This window comes from Colias philodice, chromosome 7 (assembly GCF_061535455.1).
Source record: "Colias philodice isolate Cphi_HAF_F1 chromosome 7, ilColPhil1 Martin Lab GWU primary, whole genome shotgun sequence".
NCBI classification, from domain to species: Eukaryota; Metazoa; Arthropoda; class Insecta; order Lepidoptera; family Pieridae; genus Colias; species Colias philodice.
In genome coordinates, this window is record NC_143092.1 from 7,555,334 (window position 1) to 7,577,762 (window position 22,429).

The 22,429-nt window shown below is 32.0% G+C and overlaps 2 protein-coding genes across 2 annotated transcripts; one reads left to right on the top strand and one right to left on the bottom strand.

Annotated features, from left to right (window-relative positions):
- Positions 1-6,809: 6,809 nt before the first annotated feature.
- LOC149487195 (multiple coagulation factor deficiency protein 2 homolog) lies at positions 6,810-13,334 on the top strand. Its single transcript, XM_089697492.1, has 6 exons — positions 6,810-6,963; positions 11,277-11,430; positions 11,811-11,946; positions 12,074-12,161; positions 12,302-12,440; positions 13,227-13,334. Exons 1-5 carry the CDS (start codon positions 6,951-6,953, stop codon positions 12,433-12,435), a joined length of 525 nt encoding a protein of 174 aa, XP_089553618.1. The 5' UTR covers positions 6,810-6,950; the 3' UTR covers positions 12,436-12,440; positions 13,227-13,334.
- On the bottom strand, positions 13,227-16,874 carry LOC149487196 (uncharacterized). Its single transcript, XM_089697491.1, has 4 exons — positions 15,841-16,874; positions 15,207-15,327; positions 13,934-14,114; positions 13,227-13,365 (listed from the first exon to the last, which is right to left on the bottom strand). Exons 1-4 carry the CDS (start codon positions 16,147-16,149, stop codon positions 13,257-13,259), a joined length of 720 nt encoding a protein of 239 aa, XP_089553617.1. The 5' UTR covers positions 16,150-16,874; the 3' UTR covers positions 13,227-13,256.
- Between the last annotated feature and the right edge of the window lie 5,555 nt (positions 16,875-22,429).

Here is a 22,429-nt window from a genome sequence, read left to right on the forward strand (position 1 = left end):
ACTTGTTCGACTTTTCTAAAACAAAAAATATTTCACACGAATTTCTTTATATCAGTACCTTCCTCAGAATAGGAACATACTTATTAATTAATCTCTTAAATAATTTAATTAATTAATTATTGTAACATGATTATGACCTTACATAATAGTTCAGAAAACAAATATTCTGCATAGTAACTAGTTATTGTTTAGTAAAGTAACATTTATGAATTAATGTCAATTATTGTTACTAGTTTAAAAAGTTATTCTAACAGTTGAAGAAAAAAGTCCAATTTTTTTTTATTATATTTTAGACCATACCATTTTATTAAAAAAAAACATCAAATTCTAAATTAAGTTGATTTTTTTAACTATGTGAAACAGCGGCAATAAGATGTCTTATTACAGCTGTGTGTCACGAAAAAAATTTTAAATCCCTTTCGGTGAGTGTATTTTTAGATTTAAATATCGTAAATAAAAAAAAAATTGGAATGTACCTATGTTATACATATTTACAACATACGACTATGCCTAAACTCTCGTGATATCAATATAAACATCGATTGTTACAGAATAACCAATTTGCGACATTTGTGAGACCATGTGCGCGCCCCGCCCGCCGCCCGCCCATGCTTTAGCACTGCAAATTATACGTCTTTCATCTGTTATTGCTCGCACGTGCTGGATTATTTGTTGATTCTCGATTTAAACTATATTTCGCAAGCTTATTACTGTTATTTGTGATTCATAAGTCTATACGACAAGTGATGGTTTAGAAAAAAATTTGTGCTAAAAGCTATTTCGAGAAAATATTGTTTCTATGTAAATAGAAATAGCTTCGATTTAAAGTTTGAAAGTATGAGGATAACGTACATATTGAAAATAATTTGAACAGATTGGGAATAACATGTTCATTAACATATTTGTATTAATTATTTTTTTTAAATAATGAAATGAATGAAATAAACCACGCGGCCGAAGCTGCGAGTTGAAAGCTAGTTCGTAGTTATTAAATAAACTTGCAGTACAAACCAGCCTGAGATTTTTCATACTTTAAAATTATTTTTATTCTTAAAATTTTTAAATCAATAAGCTAAAGAGTCAGATAATTTATTGCAGACGTAGAAACGTCGTGGCTGCTTCCTGTGGACGGCTGCATCCGGACCTCATCCGCCCGCTAACCGAACCTGCATATCTCGTCTTTAAAGAGGTTTTATATATCCTTCATGGTATATTTTCGAAGTTCATGAACGAAATAAATGAATGATTTGTTTTGTTTTACGCACGTAGGCAGGCAAGGAGTCTGAGTGACTGAGATACGCTTTGCTCTATCAGTACGAGGTTATGTTCCATAAAAGAAAAAATTGTAAGTGACGAATAAAGTGAAATCCTGCTGGGCTGATAAAAAAATAGCTTTCAAAAACAGAAAGCTTCAATTAGCTCACAAACATGGCTTGTCTCAAAATATCTACTTACCTTGGATTTTGATTACGATATACGACTGACGAGTATAAATATTCTTATATAATATTTTACACAATATAATTATATACATCATACCTATACTTTACCTATACACTATAGGTATATTGTATACAAAACACAACAAAGGATTCTCATTTCGTTGATGAGAATTTTGTATCATTACATTTAACTTTCCCGTGAGGAAGGGCTTGTAACTAGGGTGTAATTGGCCGAGATGAGGTTTAATAAGTTTTTAATAGCTACGGGCGTCTCGCTATCCATCCCGAATATCGGACAGCTTCTCTGAAATACCCTTTAAATTATTATTTCATTTGATTCTGTGGAGCTCGAGTACATATTTATGTATAAGATTTGGTTCGTAGTCTGTTATGGATGAATTGAAGTGATAGAACATTTTTAGTATTGGGAATAAAAACTGTTTCTTTTTCTTAGGACATGCGACACGAAATAAAATGCAGTTTAATGTAATCTAAGTATAGGTAGGTACTGATGTGGTTTCGAAATTATGTAGAGTAAAATTATTATAGAAAATATCAGAGCAACTGGTAATAGCCTAAAGCTTGAGAAATCCATTTCATCATTCGCTATTACGAAAAGGGAAAAATTTTCACCAAATAGAAATGACCCTCAAAAGAGGTCAGCACCTGGCCTAATAGTTGATCCGTGTGACAGGGACAAAATACGCCTTTTACAGCTCTAAAAGCGTACCCTTTTCAGAGCCTCGAAACGAAACGTTTGAGAGATAATTTTATAATTCTTCCCTTTCGAGTCATTTTCAGCTATCAAATATTTACATGACATTTCTGATTTGCTAAACAGGTTAATTGAGAGAGGCAATTAATAATTTGCATGACTATTACGAAATATCATTGCTTAACGTGACTTAATAAAAATGGGGGAGCACTTAGATTTAAAATGCCATTGTTGAATTTACAATGTAATTTACATGTTACTATTACGCTAATTGTGGTTTTGTTTTGTTACAAAAATGTGGGCGTGGAAATTGTAAGCGCTGAATAGAATGCCAATTGTTTGCAAAAATATTTTGACAGAAAAATTCGCGCCTATCCTGCTGTCAAAATTGCCGCCCAATTATGTTCGCGTGCTAGTTGTCGCCCTCTATAATTTGAAATTAGAACGTTTAACTTTTTTATTACGGCCACGTGTCAGCAGCCAAACAAAAATTAGTTTAGTGTCGATGCGAAAAGTTACTAACTTTAATGAAAATGGAGAACCCTGTAAATATTATGGCTATAAAAGTCCGTTGAGATTAATGGTTGTAAAGTTTTTTATATACAGTTTCTGAATTTTGAAATTGATGAAAATGAAAATCAAAGTTATAAGTTGAGTTTTTCTTAAGATATCTTGTTTACATTTATAAAGACCAGTTTATAAGTTTATAAGTTATGATATCCACGCAAAATTTTTCTCAATTAACTTTATTTTAATGATAATAATCGAAATAAATAATGTTATACCTCTTGCTATTGGTTTAGGTATTTTTTAGTATAAAAAGTTTTTGGAAATTGTTAAAGATAAGCTGTGGATCGTGATTTTTTGATTTGGTGACAATAGAGCACTTAGGTAGGTAGTGCTCTATTGTCCGAAATGTGCAATAATGTTGATAAAAACATGATAAAAACTCATTATTATTTTAATTTTATTTTCTATCCCAGTTATCCGTTATTTGGGTATTTAAATTACACATAAAAAAAACACATTTTTAAAATCCGAACATAATAAAGAAGGTACATTATATCTTTCCAAGTAGGTAACGGTAGACGTCAAACGAATGCGCGGTCTTAAAAGCTTACCAATTATGGGGCTAAAAGCAACATCGGGTTCTCTGGCTTCGCAGAACGCGGTTTCCTTAGCTCATCAATTTTGTACGGAACACTCTCAACGCTTGGAAACTTTTCATGCGACTTCTTGAATTATTGAGGGGATCTGCTCCATGTTTCAAGGTTGATAAGAATTAATCTTTGATGCTTTAAGTCTTTGTTTTTAATTAAGTTAGATTTATTTATTTCAATATCTGTATAAGAGACAGTTTCTATTTGGACTTCTGTGAGAGTCTCTGTAGATGGTTGAATACAATTGTGGTATTATTTTAACCAAAAAGGAGAAAGAAAAGTTTCTCTGTACTAGTCGAATTTTTAATTAAAATTTGGAAGCACTATAATCTGAATTCGCTAGGTTGAACCGATCATACACGCAAATCCTATATTTCTATAGTTTCCTCTAATTAGGTTTATTTTGCATTCCTCTTCCTAAGTTTATAAATTTTACCAATAAACACATACCTACCAAAAAATCTAGCAAGTTTACAGCAAATATATTTGTATTGGTTTAAATTTATATACCAGTGTAGGAAATGTACACGGTCACTTTGAACAAACATTAAAAGTGACATCAATCTAAGTAACAAAAAACTCAAAAAAGTATAATAACGAAATAAAAACAATGTACAGGTACATCAGTATCACGTTTAAAGCAGTATAAAACAAAAAGGAAGAGACTCTGAGTGCCACAAGCAAACCTTAAAAACTTTCCGACATGAAAGTTTAAAAGTGATCCGGGATGCCCACCTCCCGGCGTTGCCTAGCAACGCCCGCGCCTCCCTAGCCACAAATCTCGGATTTGGGACTGTACATTAATGTGTGTTTATAAATTTGAAAAACAGCTTTAAAAACTACCTATACGATGACATATATTGTAAGGCGGATAGCTATTTTACATTATGATTGTGTTTTTTCAATTGGGCTAAGGCATCCAAGTCCAAGTGCCTTCTCTTGATTTTCATGTTTTTTTTTTAATAAAAAGATCTCAATATTGAGTTTTGCTCCATTTTCAAACATATTAAGTTTCTACAAAATAACTTTTGGAATTATCTTTACGAAGCAATAAAAAGTTAATAGAGTAGGCACAATCTACTCTACCTCTTTATTTTTAGTTCAATTATGCATTATTTTATTTTATTATTAGAGTAAGTAGTTTCTATCAACTTCTACGTAATTTTACCAGACGATATCTTTCATCGTTGCTTGCTTTGTGAATGAGTAAAATGATATTATCTCAAGTAAATAGTTAATCAGGCTATGCTTTTCTAGAAACCTGTTATAAATATATTTCATATATTTAATTCCTTATGTACCTAAGCACATGTATTTTAACGTATCTATACCCAATGATATTATATATAGAAACATACCTACATATAAATTACAACTGTGTATGTAAACATAATAATAACATTAGGTTCATTACCTACTCGTACCAATCATAATAATCAATTCATTACATATATGCAATTTAATATCTACATGATTATGACATGATTCGTCGAAACAAATGATACTTGGTAGAAATCACAACTACTATCGAAGATGTATAAAATAAATAAATAATCCATTCAAATAAAAATGAATATTAGATGTTATTTAATTAATGAACGTGCCAAAAATCATAGAATAAGCTTTAGTAAAAACATTTCCGTTGAAAGTGTCACATTAAAAGAAAAATATCCACTTATGAGGCTAAGGCAAGGCAAGGTGAGTTCTTGGTATTTCCTGTAGTATTAATAATTTTGTTTTCTTATGTTTATATTTACAAGACATCATGTTACACAGTACCTATGTAAATAATTTTAAAAGCAAAAAACGTAAATAGCTATCTATATGTTATAGGCAAACTCCGAAGCTCCGGCGCTCCTAGGTTGGACTGGTCAATCCTCAGGTCAGACTGAATGACTTAGTCAAAGCCCAAACAAATGTAAATTTTCGGCCTTTGACTAAACAATTTTCGTCAAACCTGGGAGAGACTAATTTGGTCAGGCAAACGTCAAAACACAATTTTATTTAATCGGGGTTTGACGAGTCAAAAATACTTCAGGCAAAGGGCGAAATTGAAATGTATTTCGGGGATTGCCTGATGGCTTTGGCCAAACCTAGGATAAACCAGTCCTTCCGCGAAGAGACTGTGTATCGGACTTTGACTATAACATATACAATAAACTATACATCCATACTAATATTATAAATGCGAAACTAACTCTGTCTGTCTGTCTGTTACTCAATCACGCCTTAACTACTGAACCAATTTGCATGAAATTTGGTATAGAGATATTTTGATACCCGAGAAAGGATATAGGCTACTTTTTATCCCGGAAAATAGGATAGGTTTTATCCCGGAAATCCCACGGGAACGGGAACTATGCGGGTTTTTCTTTGACTGCGCGGGCGAAGCTGCGGGTGGAAAGCTAGTATACATATAAAGCATTAAACTACTCTACTAAACTTCAACACAATGCGATGGGACTTAATTCGTTGCAATTTGCGTCACACATAAGACAAAAGGAATGTTCTGAGTGGTGAAATCAATTAGCATGCAAATGTAAGAAAACGACCATTAGGGAAGCCTCCGTATAACGCATCCCCCGATGTATTGATCATACGATACTCACACGCTTACATACGCCCGTCTCTTTTTAACAGATCGCTACAAACATAAACAATTTAACTATAAAACGCTTCTTCTCAACAACAATGCAAACGAAAGAACAACTTAACACTTAGAATTAAGAATTATTATCGTCTGGAGAAACTTTGTTATAAGCTGTTTTGCTGTGGGGATTGCGTTGTTATGTCAGTAAATTCAGCGCCTATCTTTAAAGGAATAAAGATCTCTTTCAGTGGTGGGTTGCGAGAAAATGAGTATGTATTAAAACATTCAGAGGTCTTTATTGATGGCTGACGTAATTATTTTCATTTCTTTTAAGATTCTTTTATAATGTATTTAGATAAGGGGTTGCTTTTAGAGTTAAACTTATAAATAATATTGACAAAGTGAACCTACATTTTATGGAATTGCTTTTTACTAGTCTCAATGCCAATTGTATCTTAGTCTAATTGTATTAGTATAGATTTTAGATCACCTCATCTATTCTAATACTAAATATGCCTTCCTTGAAATGTCGAATAAATCTTGATACTAACTCACTTTTTATTTAAATTAGTACCTTTTTAATCATTTAAAAAAAAAATTATGAACCATGGATGTTTGTTTGCCGTAGCCAAATTGTTAGAGCCGATCTAGAAAAAAATTAAAGTATTTTGTTTTTTTTTTTTCAGCTATTGTATTCCACTTGTCAATTCAATATTTTCCATTAGTTTTCCATAGTTTTCCAATACTAGCGCCATCTATTATCATTTTCACGAAATAATGACGTGAACGTTTAGCGAACTATTTTCGGGACCAAAAAGACATGCGCGGGAATCACACTAATGTCATATGATTTTAAGTCTTATGCAGTTGAAATTCGGTACACATTCATTTCAGCATACTGCGCAAGCATCAAGCTCAAGTCCGCCATGTCTGAAAACTGAAAGCTGACAGAATATGGAGTGTTTGTATCACAAATTTTAAGCAATTATGTGTGAAATTCATAACATTGTTCGAAGATAATCAAGATTTCGTGTAATGTGAGGATGAGGTTTGAAGGTAGGTAATTTTATACCGATTCCTGTAACGTTTCTACTACTACACTTCTATGGTTTGTTTTTATTGTATCAATATGACAAATGGCTAAATTATGATTGAAAAGTTTCTCATAATAATAATGTTTTGATTAAAAGATGTTTTCTTATTATACGATAAAATATTTAATTGTCTCCTATAGTACCTACATATTAAAATAATAGTATCTACTATTTACAAATAGTGTCAATATAACCTAAAATTGTAGAGTAAAATTCTATACAGAGAAGATATTTGTATTGGCTTTGTATTGATAGTGTCTAAGGATAGTGTATTATGATAGTCGCAACAAATCAATTACTGTTTTTATAACGAATAACTATTAGCTTCACTTAAGTAGATCTGAATATCTGAATAAATACTTCAAACGAGTATTTAATATTTTTCAGCTACCTATTACTGCATATGCCTTATTTTATATATTTATTTAATGTGCATTACAATTAATGTGCATTAATATTCCTGATATTCGACTAATTAATAGCTCTAGTTGATTAGCATAAGATAGGTCATAATTTGTTGGCAACAAAACAAAACAAAAATAAAAAATGTATCCTCTACTCAGTATTTTACAGCTTTTTTACGGTGCATATCCCTCATTGCGGTATGGTTAATACGAGTATAATCACTTTATACGAAATGTAACCAAAGATAAGGTATAAAGGAGTCTATGAGCCGTGGTTGTGTCCATTGTAATCATGAGATTAGGGCGCTATAAGGCGATAATGCAGTGGGTTGCGCTGGTGTCGTGACACATGGTATGTATGGATGTCGAATAATCAAATGAAAAAAAAAAATTGTAAAAATAAAAAAGCACGCTGAAGTATGTAGTGGAGATATACGATAAATAATTAGATGTGGTAGAGTGAAATTATAGAGCAAATTAAGTAAGGTTGGCGAGAACTTTTTACTTGACAATACTGTGTGATTTGGGATTTAAGTGAATAATATAATAAAGCAATATAAATAAAAAACAATAAGCTATAAAGATGTATGCATACAATTTAGACTAATTTTAATATGATAGCAGAAAAGTTCTAGTAGCTATAGCTAGCGATGCAGTTTTTTGACCCATTTTAAATATCTCTTATATCCGCGAGGATAGACACATCAAGTTCATATTTTTGTTCCCTACAATAGCGAGTAGTATGTCAGATGTAAACCGCTTGTGTCGGACACCCCGACATACGGAGCGCACTTGTCACGAAGCGCATAATTTGTCCTCCATTATGGCTTCATTTTATACTACAAAGTAGGGTCCGATTAGACCCGGTCTCGTCTTTCCTACGAAACAACTGTGCAGTTTGATTGAGAGGGTCGCGAATATAAATAATTCATTCGATGTATTGAAATTGTATCGTAATAGATTTTCGGATGGGGCGCTGATTAACACCTGTTTTGTTATTTTGCAATGTGAGGCTGGTGTGTTTTTGTTAATAGTGTCATGTTCTGTTCATGCCATACTTTTGTAGACTAAAAGCGGTATGTTTTTTGGGATGTGAACCGAATAGTTGCTACACGAATGATTGGCGTATTTTTTAGTCGTTTTTGATGATGTACTTTTACCGGAAGGAAGTTAGCGCGGAAAGTTTATTTTTTTTAATTATTAATATCTCAAAAAATTGCTCCTTAAATGCTCCATCAGAATCTGTAATTGCTCCACTTCTATAATTATTAGTTTATTTATAATTAATTTTTTAAAAAATCCAAATACTGAAAACTTGATTTCCCTATAGAATGAAAAATATTCACTTTTCATAGAAAATTTTTTTGCAAAAAAATTGCTCCCGATTTGCTCTATCAATTACAAAAAAAAATTATTTAATTTTGATAATTTTTACAATAGTTGACTGAAAATGTTTGCATAGTAAACTAGGTATAACTGCGCTGTGACGTCATCAATTATTGTCGTTGCGACGCATAAGGGCCATATTTACATGTATCAGCACTGCAGCGATATCTGTAGACCTTAATGTTTATGTTTTATTATTTATATAATTTACTAGATTTCCGCCCTCGGCTTCGCCCGCGTTTTCAAAGGAAAACCCGCATAGTTCCCGCAAACGATAGCAACTTGACACCGAAAGATGAAACAAGCGACTGAAACACAAATTAATTAAAAATTACTTGAAGTTTTAATAATACGAATAAACGTAATATGCGAGTTTAGGGGTGGGTAGGGAAATGTTTATAAACATACCTATAATAAGAATGATTTTAAATACATAATAATATCTGTTTCTTTCAACTTTTGCTAGATGAAACTCAATAATTAATTTATGTAATAAGTAAAATTTTTATGTAAAACCTATTGTCAATAATAATTCTTTATATAATTATAAAGAATTATTTATACTCTAGTGAAAAATTTTCCGGGGATTATATTATAAAATTAGGGCTCAATTTTTTTCGCGAACCCTACTTCTAAATAATTACCACTCTTCAATAATTAAAAACTCCTTGACTGAATCCCTTCCTTCACACCCTGAAATAAAAAGTGCATATTAATTTTTCTTATAGTAAACAGAAATTCAAATTCAATTATTAATACCAATTTAATACTTTGATGATGATTGACAGTAGAAATATGTATTAATTGTTCATTATTATTGAATAAAATAGTACTTACACTTGTTATTCAATTGTTGACTCAATCACTATCCATACTAATATTATAAATGCAAAAGTAACTCTGTCTGTTACTCAATCACGCCTAAACTACTGAACCAATTTTCATGAAATTATGTATGGAGATATTTTGATACCCGAGAAAGGACATAGGCTATCTCGAGAAAATGACGCAATCCCGGAAATCCCACGGGAACGGGAACTATGCGGGTTTTTCTTTGACTGCGCGGGCGAAGCCGCGGGCGGAAATCTAGTAAATAATATAAATAAGAAAACATAATCATTAAGGTCTACAGATATCGCTGCAGTGCTGATACATGTAAATATGGCCCTTATGCGTCGCAACGACAATAATTGATGACGTCACAGCGCAGTTATAGTTTACTATGCAAACATTTTCAGTCAACTATTGTAAAAATTATCAAAATTAAATAATTTTTTTTTGTAATTGATAGAGCAAATCGGGAGCAATTTTTTTGCAAAAAAATTTTCTATGAAAAGTGAATATTTTTCATTCTATAGGGAAATCAAGTTTTCAGTATTTGGATTTTTTAAAAAATTAATTATAAATAAACTAATAATTATAGAAGTGGAGCAATTACAGATTCTGATGGAGCATTTAAGGAGCAATTTTCTGAAATATTAATAATTAAAAAAAATAATCTTTCCGCGCTAACTTCCTTCCGGTTGTACTTTTTATGTTCTCAAGCAATAATATAGCTCATAGAGGCGTATTAATTCTCAATATAAATAAGCATAAATCAGTTCTTCTATAATGTAAGGATTAATAAAGCAAAATGTTTAGGTATAAAAATAAATAAATATTTAAATATGAAAAAGGCGCGGTTTTACTTTCTAAAGTATGAAAATGTCTTATTACCAATACTTTTTTAACTTAATACTCAACTAAATAATTACAAATCAAATGTGCTCTACATTTCATTTAAATCCGAGCTAATTGTCATTTCTTAGCCTAGATTTTCTACCCGATTTCAAAACTAATAGCATAATGTGAAATGAGGTGTGAATATTGCGTCTCAATGGGGTGCCATCACGCTGGTACCCCCGGGGGCGCCAGCTGCCCACCCCTTGCAATGATGGACAGGTATGCGCTATGGCAAGATTTGTATGGAACAATTTGTCGTTGAGGCGCGTGCCGGTTTGACTTTTTTGTGGTAGTTATAGAAAAAATGCGTAGGTGCAATGTTATTATTGTCGTACTTATGCTCAGAAATACCGGACACGTTCTTTTTTCAGTTTATGCAGTAATACTCGTGATTCGTGTGAAAGGTTATTTATTAACCTTATTTGTATGAAAGGTTGCCAATAATGATGCACTCGTAAATTAGAGAATAGTATGGTGTTTTTTTGATGAAGCAGATTTATTAAGAAAACAATATCTCCACCATCAGTCAAAAGCTAATTCATTTCAAAAACAATTGTTTATTTCTTGTTTATTTAATTAACGCAACCGCATACGTCGTATAAAAATATGATGGCAGTTAAGTAATCACACACATTTGTGGCTACTAAAGAATATTTTTCAATCGATTCACAAAACCGAGTGCCACTATCATAGATATTATATTACTATCATAGGTATTATATTATCTGTGCCCCTACTAAATACTGGAATATCTTTTCATTAGCCATCATCTTTGTAATTCTAAGCGGCATGGCTTGCTGTATGCGACGCGGCCCCCACCACCCCCACGGGCATGGTGTGGAACAAGCTCACCATCACTATGTGCCAAGGGGCACGGAGAAGCTAACCAAGGAGTCAAAGCTGCTTCATGATACCAAGTGAGTTACTGTTTATGGTTTTTTAAAGATCTAAGTTCCGTTTCTTTGCGATGAACACATAAGCTCCATTAATAAAACTGCATTGAATACCTATAGTTATTATTATTATAAGTATCAACATGAAATAATTGTATAATGTTTCGTGCAGCATTTAGCTCAAGCTGATTCCGTTTGTTTCATTCCAATTTGTTTATTTATTTGCTTGAATGTTTATTTAATTCCTTTTGATATAATTAATACTTTTTCTTTCTTTTAAATACGAGAATCCATATTATAAATAGAGCCAATCTTTCAAGTTTTTAATTTATGATGAAAACTTGATAGAGCATTTTTTCACATAATAATATCTATATAAACTAAGGTAAATAATATATTTTCAGACATATCGAAGAGGATGTACAAGAATTGACTCCGGAATTGTTGGCTAATATGACCCCGGAGGAATTGGAATTCCATTATTTTTCAGCACACGACTTTGATAGGAACTCCATGTTGGACGGTCTGGAAATGCTAAAGGTAAAAATAAAACACATGTTATCTGTTTCGAATAACTAATGAACTCGTTGAATTAATCATTCGTTATTATGTTTCACACAAAATTATTAAAAATAATAATATGTATAAACTAAATAATTAATTTCAGGCAGTGTATCATACAATGGAACACGAGCCTCACTCAGATGTTGAAGATTCCATAGAGCCAGAAGCTAATAATATTGCGACGTATATTGGTAAGAATATAATATTTGGATATCATATTTTTTAATTTTACAATAACAAGGCATAGAGAAAGATACATGTCTGGGTTGACGTATAGTTACATCTAATACTTTAATAATTTTCCTAACAATAACATTTTACAAAATTCCAGCGATAGTAGACCGTACTCTAGAGACGGACGACACTGACGGCGACGGCTATGTCTCGTACGCGGAGTACCGCGCCGCTCGGCTTAACAATCCTACAGAGAGGACGCCCAGAGTTGTGGCCGCTGGCTCTATATAGCACAGGTGAGATATAATGTAATAGATATAAATACTATTCCAGCGATAGTAGACCGTACGGTAGAGACGGACGACACAGACGGCGACGGCTATGTCTCGTACGCTGAGTACCGCGCCGCTCGGCTTAACAATCCTACAGAGAGGACGCCCAGGGTTGTGGCCGCTAGCTCTATAATTCTATATAGCATAGGTGAGATATAATGTAATAGATATAAATATAATTACAGCGATAGTAGACCGTACTCTAGAGACGGACGATACAGATGGCTCTTATGTTTCGTACGCAGAGTACTAATTGTACACTTAAAATTAAAAAAAAGGGAAATGTTTGATGTTTATAGAAAATATAAATAAAACAAGTTATATAATTTTAATTTATTTATTGTAAAATTATTTACAAAGTACGCTTCGATAAGATTACATAAATTATTCAAGTATTCAATGTATCAAGTACAAATTTGCATGGTCATTACGCAATTAATTATAAATATCAGAAAATTACTCACATTAAAATGCCAGAGAATATCTACGTCTGTCACTATAAATTGGAATTTTTAGACATGTTTATAAATAATTTCACTTAATAAGTAGAATGGCCATGTTGATTGAATAAGTATGTAGATAATAATTAAAGTCACTTACATAGATGGATTAATCTCAATTTTGTATATTGAACTAACAGACAGTTTAATGCTTCTGCTTTAAACAACCCAACGGCATTTGAACAGACATTAATTTTAATATTCTACACCTAAATATGACATCGACACTTAAAGCATTAAACAATTCCAGGGCCACGATTCTATGGAATCTCATAAGCAACTAGCTACATTGGTATCGCTGTTCGCACGGCTTGCCCTGCTCGCCCCACGCCGTGGCCTGCTGGATGCCGTGTGTTACGTTCTCGTATGGTTCCAAATCAATACTGTTCCTGAAAGACATTTATTTATCATTTGTTATAAGTGTGATTAAAAGACAAAGGATGTGTGGCGTGAATATTTTTAATTTTTTGTACATCGTAATATTGTTCCTAAAAGGTAAAGACATTTAATTACGTTGTGTTAAGTTATTGGTGACGATAAAAGACAATAAAGGATAATGCGTAGTGTGGATTTTTTTTCTCTGTTCATATTGTGTTGTGTTAAGTTTTTTGTATGTATGTTAGTGATCCGTTTAAATAGGTATTAAGAAGAAGAATAAATGAAGAAATTTCACTTAAGTTGTGTACATATTTGTTTATTGCACCTAATTAAATCAGTTCAGTGCATAAAAATTAATCAGAAATATATGCAAGGGGTAAGATGAGGCCGTAGACTTGGCGTGTACTTAAAGCTAGACGTTAGAAAATTCATTGGTTCCCGCACTAGGCGAAACCAAAATTCAATTAAAATATAATATTATTAATAACGGAGTGATACAGATTGTGTGGTTAATATTTAAATTCGTATTATATATATTTATACTCATAAAAATGTATTGAAGAAAATATTGAACCATACCCCTGTACAAGTTTCGTTCCCTGCAATATAAGTTCCGCTCCCGAAGCATAGATGGCGGCCTGGTGCGGCTTCTGGCAAGCCAGACGGTACAGGCAGCCGTGGTCTTGCGTCTGCTGCCCCACTAGATAGCTCAGATATAAGAGGATTTCGTCTTCTGTTATGTATGATGCGTTCTTGTTATCTGTTAATATGAAATAAGAAATTTAATTGCAAGTGGTTTTTGTTTCTTTTGAATAGAACACATAGATTTACATTTTTTACAAGCGCGTTTAGCGTAATTTGGGGATATATATTTTATATATTTACGAACGCTCTGTTTGAGTGTTCGTAAATATTTATCATTTACTTTAGATATAAAAGTATTTAAAAATTAAGTATCTACTTACAAAAAAAAAATATATCAACAGCATATAACTGATCCAATACAATTTATTTAACAAACTTCCGCAAATCTGGCAGTCATTAACGCACGGTGTCTGCAGATTATCCCTTGCAATGGGATTACTTCGAGAATGGACAAGAAAAACGCATCCAACTCTATTGGATTAACTTAATAGCCCTGATGGTCAGTTTCGGCACGTGGTCAAAGGCTTAAATATTTAAACATTTGTTAAAATACTCTTTATTACGTTGGTTTAAAGTCTAGAATAGTAAGTAGGAAGTGAGAACACTAGGCAGATGTATGTTTACTGAACTAGTGGGTACTTAGTAGCTTCCGGATTATTGTTGTGGACATTTTATAGTTTATTATGATTATTTCCTGATATGTAAGATGTAGGCGCGTGCGAAGCTATTTATACCTCGTTTTTATTTGAGTATTAATAGCCTACCGAAAAGCAAATGCGGTTTATGAAAAGCTCTACACCATTTATATTATGTGTCTTTTTGTATTTATATTAGTTAGTTGTTATGGTTTCTGGTTATTGATTCATAAATAACCAACTAATTATTATTCATCACATTATGTATTAATCTTGTAATATACCTTCACAAATTGGTGCTAATTTTTGTTCTTTTATAATATTTGTGCTTTAAGTATAAAATCCTGCTTATATGATAAACGCGAAAATACAAGTTTGTAACGATTTCAACTTTCAAGCGATAATACGAATTTTTATGATACCTGGAAATTTGTGTAGCTTGCTTTAGCCCGTAGGTTCGTCCGCGTGTCCCGCGCGCTAGTAAGTTCCTATGCCATATTTAAAAAAAAAACTACTGTTAAGGTATACAGAATCACTTGACTCTCATACCTAGCAGTATGTATAAATGTTACCTTCTAAACTTCTTCCATAATGATGACCCTTCCAAGCACCAGCTCCAAAGAATCCCGCAGCCAGTACTAGAGCCTTCAAAACTATGAGGATCACCAGATTGGTCAGATTTAAGCTGAGTACCTATTTGAAAAAACATTGTAATGGATTATTTGTAACGTATGGAAACGGCTTTGTACCGCTATAATATTTTTTTCAATTTGGAAGGTAAAGTTACCAACTTGTAGGTACCTTTCTCAAATATCGTTAGCATTTATTTGAAACTATTTTATGCTTCTGCATTAACCTACTGATTGGCTTTGTTATATTTTTTCTACAATTAAGTATCTACTTATATTTTTCTGATACGAAATTGAAACTAATGTTAATTTCAATTATAAAATTGCATATTTATTTCATTATTTATATTGAATCTTTTCCTTATGATTTTGTTTATAACAATACTTAATGTTTTAACTTTTAATACACACAAGTTATCAGAACTTAATTTAACGCACTATTATCACAAAAGACCAACCCAAGAATTGTTGAACAAAAACTTTGGGACGACCGATAACGCAAAGCTGAGTCATGCAAAAATGCGTGCAATCTGTATACAAGTGCGATACGAACCTGCGAAATGCAGTCAAAACCAACCTGACTGCTCCCTGTGGACCTTGCTATGAAATCCTTTGCCAGGCTCGACATAACCTGACTCCCAGCACCACTGAGGAAACTCCCTGCTGTATCCAAGAACGTAGCTCGGCCATATTGCGAAGTATCGTTCAGGCTATTATCAAACCGATCAATCGATTCGCTCTTAAAATGTGCAGGCTTGTCCTTAGGCAGCAAAGCGCTGGTATCAAAATTCTTCGGGTACATTTTCTTAGCATATTGCGGGGAGGAATATGCTCCGGAATGCGCAAGGGTGACACAGGGTAGTAATAAGAGGTAGAAGACAACCATTTCTAAAGAGTGCCCGATGGTTACTGCAGGTACAATGGGCAGAGATAGGATGCTAAGAATCAGGTGCAGTGCGCTATTTTATCTCTTTAAGTCCGCTTTTGTTTTTTGCACGCACGATGACATCTCCTAATGGTTCTATTGTTGTTGCTTTCAAGTGGCGTGGATTTTAAACATTACCAAACGTATTGCTCAGTTTTACAGGCCTTAGCTGGTATTCGGTAATTCGATAACCAGCAAAACTTACATGATTTTTTAAATGATGATTCAATTTTGCAATCTTGCAGTAGGAATTTAAATTAATCCCTTTTTTAATCCAATTAATTTTTACCTTAATTTAAAAGCGTTGTAATTTTTTTTTTCACGACATCATGAATATTTTATGTTTAAAGATCAAGGTGGCTATTGGATAAATATTTATGGAATAAAGAAGCGATGGTCACAATTCACATGAGGCGACAATGATAAAGTAGCGGAACCTTTTTATTTAGACCACGCTACAAGTCAATTTGCTTCCGTAATAAAAGTTATGTAGGGCAGCGATGACTGCACTTTCGGTAAGAATATGATGTAATGTGTTATGGCACCTCGATAATATTTGGGGTGTGACAATGTCATCATACATTTGGGAGTCTTCATACATATGAGCACCTACTAACGCACCTACTTTTTTACGTCTTTCGCCCATTTTTGTTAAACCGATGCACCTCTCCTTTCAGGGTATGCAGAATTTCATGATATATTGTTATTTTATTTATGTCAGATAGTAGTTATAAAAAATCGGCTGTATTTCCAATTACATTGTTATTTTTAAGATGATTTTAAACTACGTCTTAGCTGATTGTTTTTCCTTTTAATGAAGTACATAAAACATTTCATGTTCTAGGACTCAAAATGAATGAAAGACAAAAAAGATTTGTGGTATAACTCCTTTATATAGTTCAATCGATAGAATTGTTTTTCTCTAGGTATATCGAATTCACTTTACAGTTCAATAGCTAATTTATATTCTACATATTTCATAGGTGGGTTCCACGGACTCTACATAACCAATGGATGAATTCTGGAAGGTACTTTCTTTAAAAGTTAAAGTGGAGTTGAAAGTAAAATGACAATAGAAGGCTACATTATCTAAGTGTTCATGGTCCACCATGCATGATATTTCTAGACAATTCTTTCAATAGACAGGTTCGTAGATAATCATATTTTGATGTAGATAATACTTCAAATGCTGTATTTAAAATCATATTTTAAAGTAGTTATGGATAAATTACGTGCTGCAGTGTAGTATTATATTATCTGTGGGTCTAAGTAATAAAATGAAAATATTTTGACCTACCTACTTGATATGCTCAATTCATGCCAGCCAATATGTAAATTAGTAAATATATTTACTAATTTACATATTTTAGGAGATAATGTAACGTAAGGATCTCAATTTAGAGCTTACTTTTCTATAGTGATACTCGTTTCTATAGTAAATTAAGGTCATCTAAAGTTTTAATTAATAATAAGGTACGTATGTCGAAGTGATGGACCTGCAAATTAAAAAAAATAAGTTAAAAAATCAATTTTAAATTTGGATTGCGTTTTTTGATAATTTTATACATGGATTCAAAGATCCTATTAAAATATATATTATCATGATTGTTTATATTATGATCAATATTTGATGTTGATAAACTTTTGTGCTTTTATTCTAACAAATTGTTTACAACGCCATCTATTGTCCGCAATAACAACTAGCTTAAAAAGTTTGAGTGCAGAAATTGTACCCTAGTTTTATTGTGTTCTCCTTTCTAAAAAGAAAGTGAAATGCACGTGCTATAACATTTATTCCACAGGTGGCGCTGTTAACAATAACAAGGTTTCTTAGTTGAGTTGAAACAGTTGAAAGGATGCCATGTTACCGTTAAGCGCGTCACACACGGTGAAGATACTATAATATTTTATGTTAAGATTCTCTAATATAAAATATTACAGTATCTTAAGGTATCCGGTATCAGCGTTCTGACCATCATTTTTCTTTTTGTCATTGCGTACTAAGACCCCTGTAGAACCGCTATCCTGTTACAAATGACCCGAAATTTTGTGTCAGTGTTTCGGGTCATTTCTCATTTGTAACAGGATGGCGGTTCTACAGGGGTCTTAGTACGCAACATTATTAGTCCATGGTACGCAATGACAAAAAGAAAAATGATGGTCAGAACGCTGATACCGGATACCTTAAGATACTGTAATATTTTATATTAGAGAATCTTAACATAAAATATTATAAGTACTTAGTATCTTCACCGTGTGTGACACGCTTAATTGTTTGTTATATTATATTTTAGTTGTATTTTTTTGGCGTGGATCTTATAAATTGAAAAATATTTGTTCATATATTTCGGTCTTGTGAAATGATTCTACAAAAACATAAATTGATTTCATTCTTTGTACTGCATAATATACTTAATATTAATAGAGACGTAACTTATTTTTGTTAAGCTACAATTGGCATTGAAACTTTCAACAAACTAAACAAAACAAACCCAAAAATCTCGTTGTATATTGATAATATAGCAATTTAGAACATTTTTATTTAAACTAGGTGGTTACAATAATACAAAACTAACCAAAATAGCATCAATAAAGAAAAAAAACAAAATGAGATCGTAATAGTAGCCCAAAAGTTACGTGTCCGGTCACGGCGATAGAATTGCGTCACGTCAGTAAGCTTCGAAAGCGTAATTGGCGCCAATGTTACGAGATCATGAGCACTTTCCACGATCTGCCTAAATGCTGAGAACTGAAGCTCGCACAGAGGCGGCTGTGGAGCTGTCATCTTTATAATATTTTAATTGTATGTTGTTGAATCTGTTGCAGCTTTCCTCGTTATATATGCAAAAAATGTGTGGAATAATCATGATTACCTGAAGTAGTAAAAACTTCATTGAAATTACAGCAACAACAACATTTTCAGTAAAACAGCGAAATTTCTGAGCTAGCCTGAAAATGTTACTTATATGTTATGAACCTCTTTTACCTCAACCCTTTTTTGTAATAAGGAATGAAATATATTTCTTTTTATAAAATGTTTAATATGTCTCATATCTGGTAAGTGTATAAATTATTGCATAATAGCTCTGCTATAATAACTGCTCGTCCCGCCTCCACGCCGATCCAGGATCAACAGCTAGTGATAGAATTTATGATATCGGTCCTGTATTTTTGTATGATACATACAAAAATCCCCACCTTCTTTTAACGTTAGTTAAGATTAGTGTAGAATATAAGTCTACGTTAAAAGTGTTAGTTATAAATAAAAAATAATCATCTTTCGCGACTCCATAGCCGAGGTCGTGACGGTCAAGGCCCGGTTTCACTTTATAATAACAAAATCATTTTCACCGCTCTCACGATACAAACGCGGTGAACTGTTCATTCGGTGAAATGCATTTGTTATATAATATAACAATAATATACTATGTATCGTTTATAGTTTTTACGCTACTCTATTTTGGCGATAGGTTTTTGGTTAAACCGTGTCTCTGAAAAATTAGATAGAGCTATCTATATGCTGGATAGAATGTGTCTTTGATATCTAGATAGAGCAATATGCTGTTGTAACAGCGATAAAAACAGGTCAAGTATTGTATTATGTTTCTAAGATTTTATTTTCATCTACGAAATTTTCTTCATCTAACAAGAGTTGGTTCACTTTTTTGTCGGAATAGGTGAAATTTCATATATTACCTATCTCTATATTGTACATGTTACAGTCGCGATTATACAACATGTCTGGATTAAACCATGTAGGTGCCTAAGCAATCAAATAATATATGACAACATTTTTCATAATTTGAACGTTCAGTTCGTTCAGTTTTGGTTCAGTTCAATATAATGGATCACACAGATAAATCTTCTCGTTTTTCGAATGCGAACCATAAGCTAACAAACAAGAATGAGAATATACATAAATATCTTGCATGGTACATTTATAGTGATATTTCTATCTTTTGGTATTGCTAAATACAAATATATTCACATAATCTTTCCGAATCTATTTATAATAATTAGTATGTGTTGAAATACACAAAAGAACAATACAAAAGAAAGTCATACGTACATTACACGGTTGGTAGGAGGAAGGGATTTGATAGCATCCACCCGTGTTTTGTTATTACATTCTTTTCCTCGGGACAATGTTCCGGAAGGAAATTGTATTGTATGAAGTTGTACTTAAATCATTTTTCAATTATTCGTGAATCGTGACCAGCTTTCCTACTTTTATATCTATATACTCATCATAGAGTCTAGTATGAGGCATCTCGCACCATTATTGTTATAAATAATTAAGTAATAAGTACCTAGTAAGTATATACGAATCCTAAATAATAGGATAAAACTTTACTTGGATATTTAATGTCAGTAGCTTTTCCAATACCACTTAATTTTTGTAGAAGTGTTTCTTTAATTAAAGTTCATACAAATGCCTTTATTAAATCAATTTTACTACAATTCAGTAATTTACAAAATTATTCAATACCTATATTATGTCTTCAATAATAACAATCAAAGTATACACAGAAGTGCAAGTGAAATCTCAGTAAGATCAACAAAATTAAGTCTTAGAAAGCATAAAGGAATCGTCGTGCGTTAAATGGAAGATGCATTTAATGTTCTCACACCGTGACAGTTTCCACTTACAAAGCGGTTTCTGTTTAATCTAATAGTTTATTATTTGTAAAATATCCGAAGTTAAATAATTTGTTTGCTATAACAATGCTATATTTATCGATCCATAGAAAAATTTGTATGGATCGATAATTATAACAATTAGTCGAGCTTTTTTTTTGCAAGACAAGTTTTTGAACTATCTACACATTTTCAGTTAATGTTATGAAGATAAATGTACAACAGATTTTGTTATATAGGTTTATTTCCGTTAATTTATTACTACACTAGCTTCCACTATAATAAGTTTGTATCATTTACCTGTTTACTTATACTTTTGTATATATTTTTTCATATAATACTGATAAAAAAGATTTTCCTTGTAACGCATAAGCAAAACAGAAGATCCTAAAAATCTATGGTACCTACATAATAAAGAACGATAGATTTTTCGTATTGTTCATGCCCTTTCTGCAAAAGTTTAGTATTATAAGAGCTTTCCCTTCTAGTCATACTTATAAGGAATATTTACTTTCGTAAAAGTCATTAAAGAAAGTCGGTGATGATCGTTGAAGTCGTTAAAAACATATAAAAGTGAAAAGGGAAACTAAAAAAATAATTACAATTTATTTAAGTATTTTTAACGCGGTAGATACTACATAATAATATACGATTCAACTAAGAAATATTTGTAGAATTACAGAAGCTCACGATTTCAAATGAACAGAAACAATTTAAAATCAAGTTAAGAAAGGTAATAAATGTTTTATAGACCATCGTAAAAGTAATAAAGTTTGCCACATTACAGCCGCTGCGACATTAAAAATAACCCGTAACTAATAACGTAATAAACTAAGCCTAGATATTCTTTGTGCTAAATCTAGGTAAGATTCATATCCGTAAATGCGGGAAAGTAGAGACGCACAATTATATTATTTATTTGTCATTCAGGCTTTGTGGTATATATGAGTAAAAAAGAAATGGTAAAGAAAATAATCAATACAGAAAGCATTAAGAATTTCAAGACTTTTGTGTCGGTTTAAAGGCTTTTATAGTAGGATAATGGGTCTAATGATTGCTTCTTTCTGTGGGAATTTTAAGATAGGAGAAAAGCGCGCAATGAACTTTTTTGATTTTACATTTACATATTATATTCTCTGGTTTACATAATTTGATATTTTTCCTTTAACTAGGTTATAAGTAGATTAGGTTTCAATTTACTATTTGCATATCGTGTAAGATGTTAACTACCAGAGCCTTTGCTTTTATTTTCCTAGGCTGAAAAGCGATATCGATGCAATGGTATCAAATAAATCAATTTGTTGGGTATGCATAATACAAGCATATAAGAATAAGCATATATATGTAAGATTATATGTATCAAAGTCATCTACTCCCTTGAGTATATATGTTCTGTGGTCATCTAGCAATTTTTTTTTATACCTATTTCGTTACTGAAAAACATTTTAATTATGTAGATCATTTTATATAATTACACTTTCTTCTTTAAATAAATTATTTTTTGTTGTGTTCATAAAAAATATACTTATAAAAATCACCTGCTGTAAAATGAAAGTGTTAATGCGTAAAATAATAATGATAATTAATTTAATTGCAAGAATTA

What these genes read in the sequence shown, in the direction of transcription:
- LOC149487195 (XM_089697492.1), top strand. An exon ending in ACGGTCTGGAAATGCTAAAG is followed by an intron (nt 11,947 to 12,073) that starts GTAAAAATAAAA and finishes AATTAATTTCAG; the next exon opens with GCAGTGTATCATACAATGGA. An exon ending in TAATATTGCGACGTATATTG is followed by an intron (nt 12,162 to 12,301) that starts GTAAGAATATAA and finishes ACAAAATTCCAG; the next exon opens with CGATAGTAGACCGTACTCTA.
- LOC149487196 (XM_089697491.1), bottom strand. Translation starts at nt 16,149, where the DNA reads ATGGTTGTCTTCTACCTCTTATTACTACCCTGTGTCACCCTTGCGCAT. An exon ending in GGTCCACAGGGAGCAGTCAG is followed by an intron (nt 15,328 to 15,840) that starts GTTGGTTTTGAC and finishes TTTTTCAAATAG; the next exon opens with GTACTCAGCTTAAATCTGAC. An exon ending in TTATGGAAGAAGTTTAGAAG is followed by an intron (nt 14,115 to 15,206) that starts GTAACATTTATA and finishes TCATATTAACAG; the next exon opens with ATAACAAGAACGCATCATAC.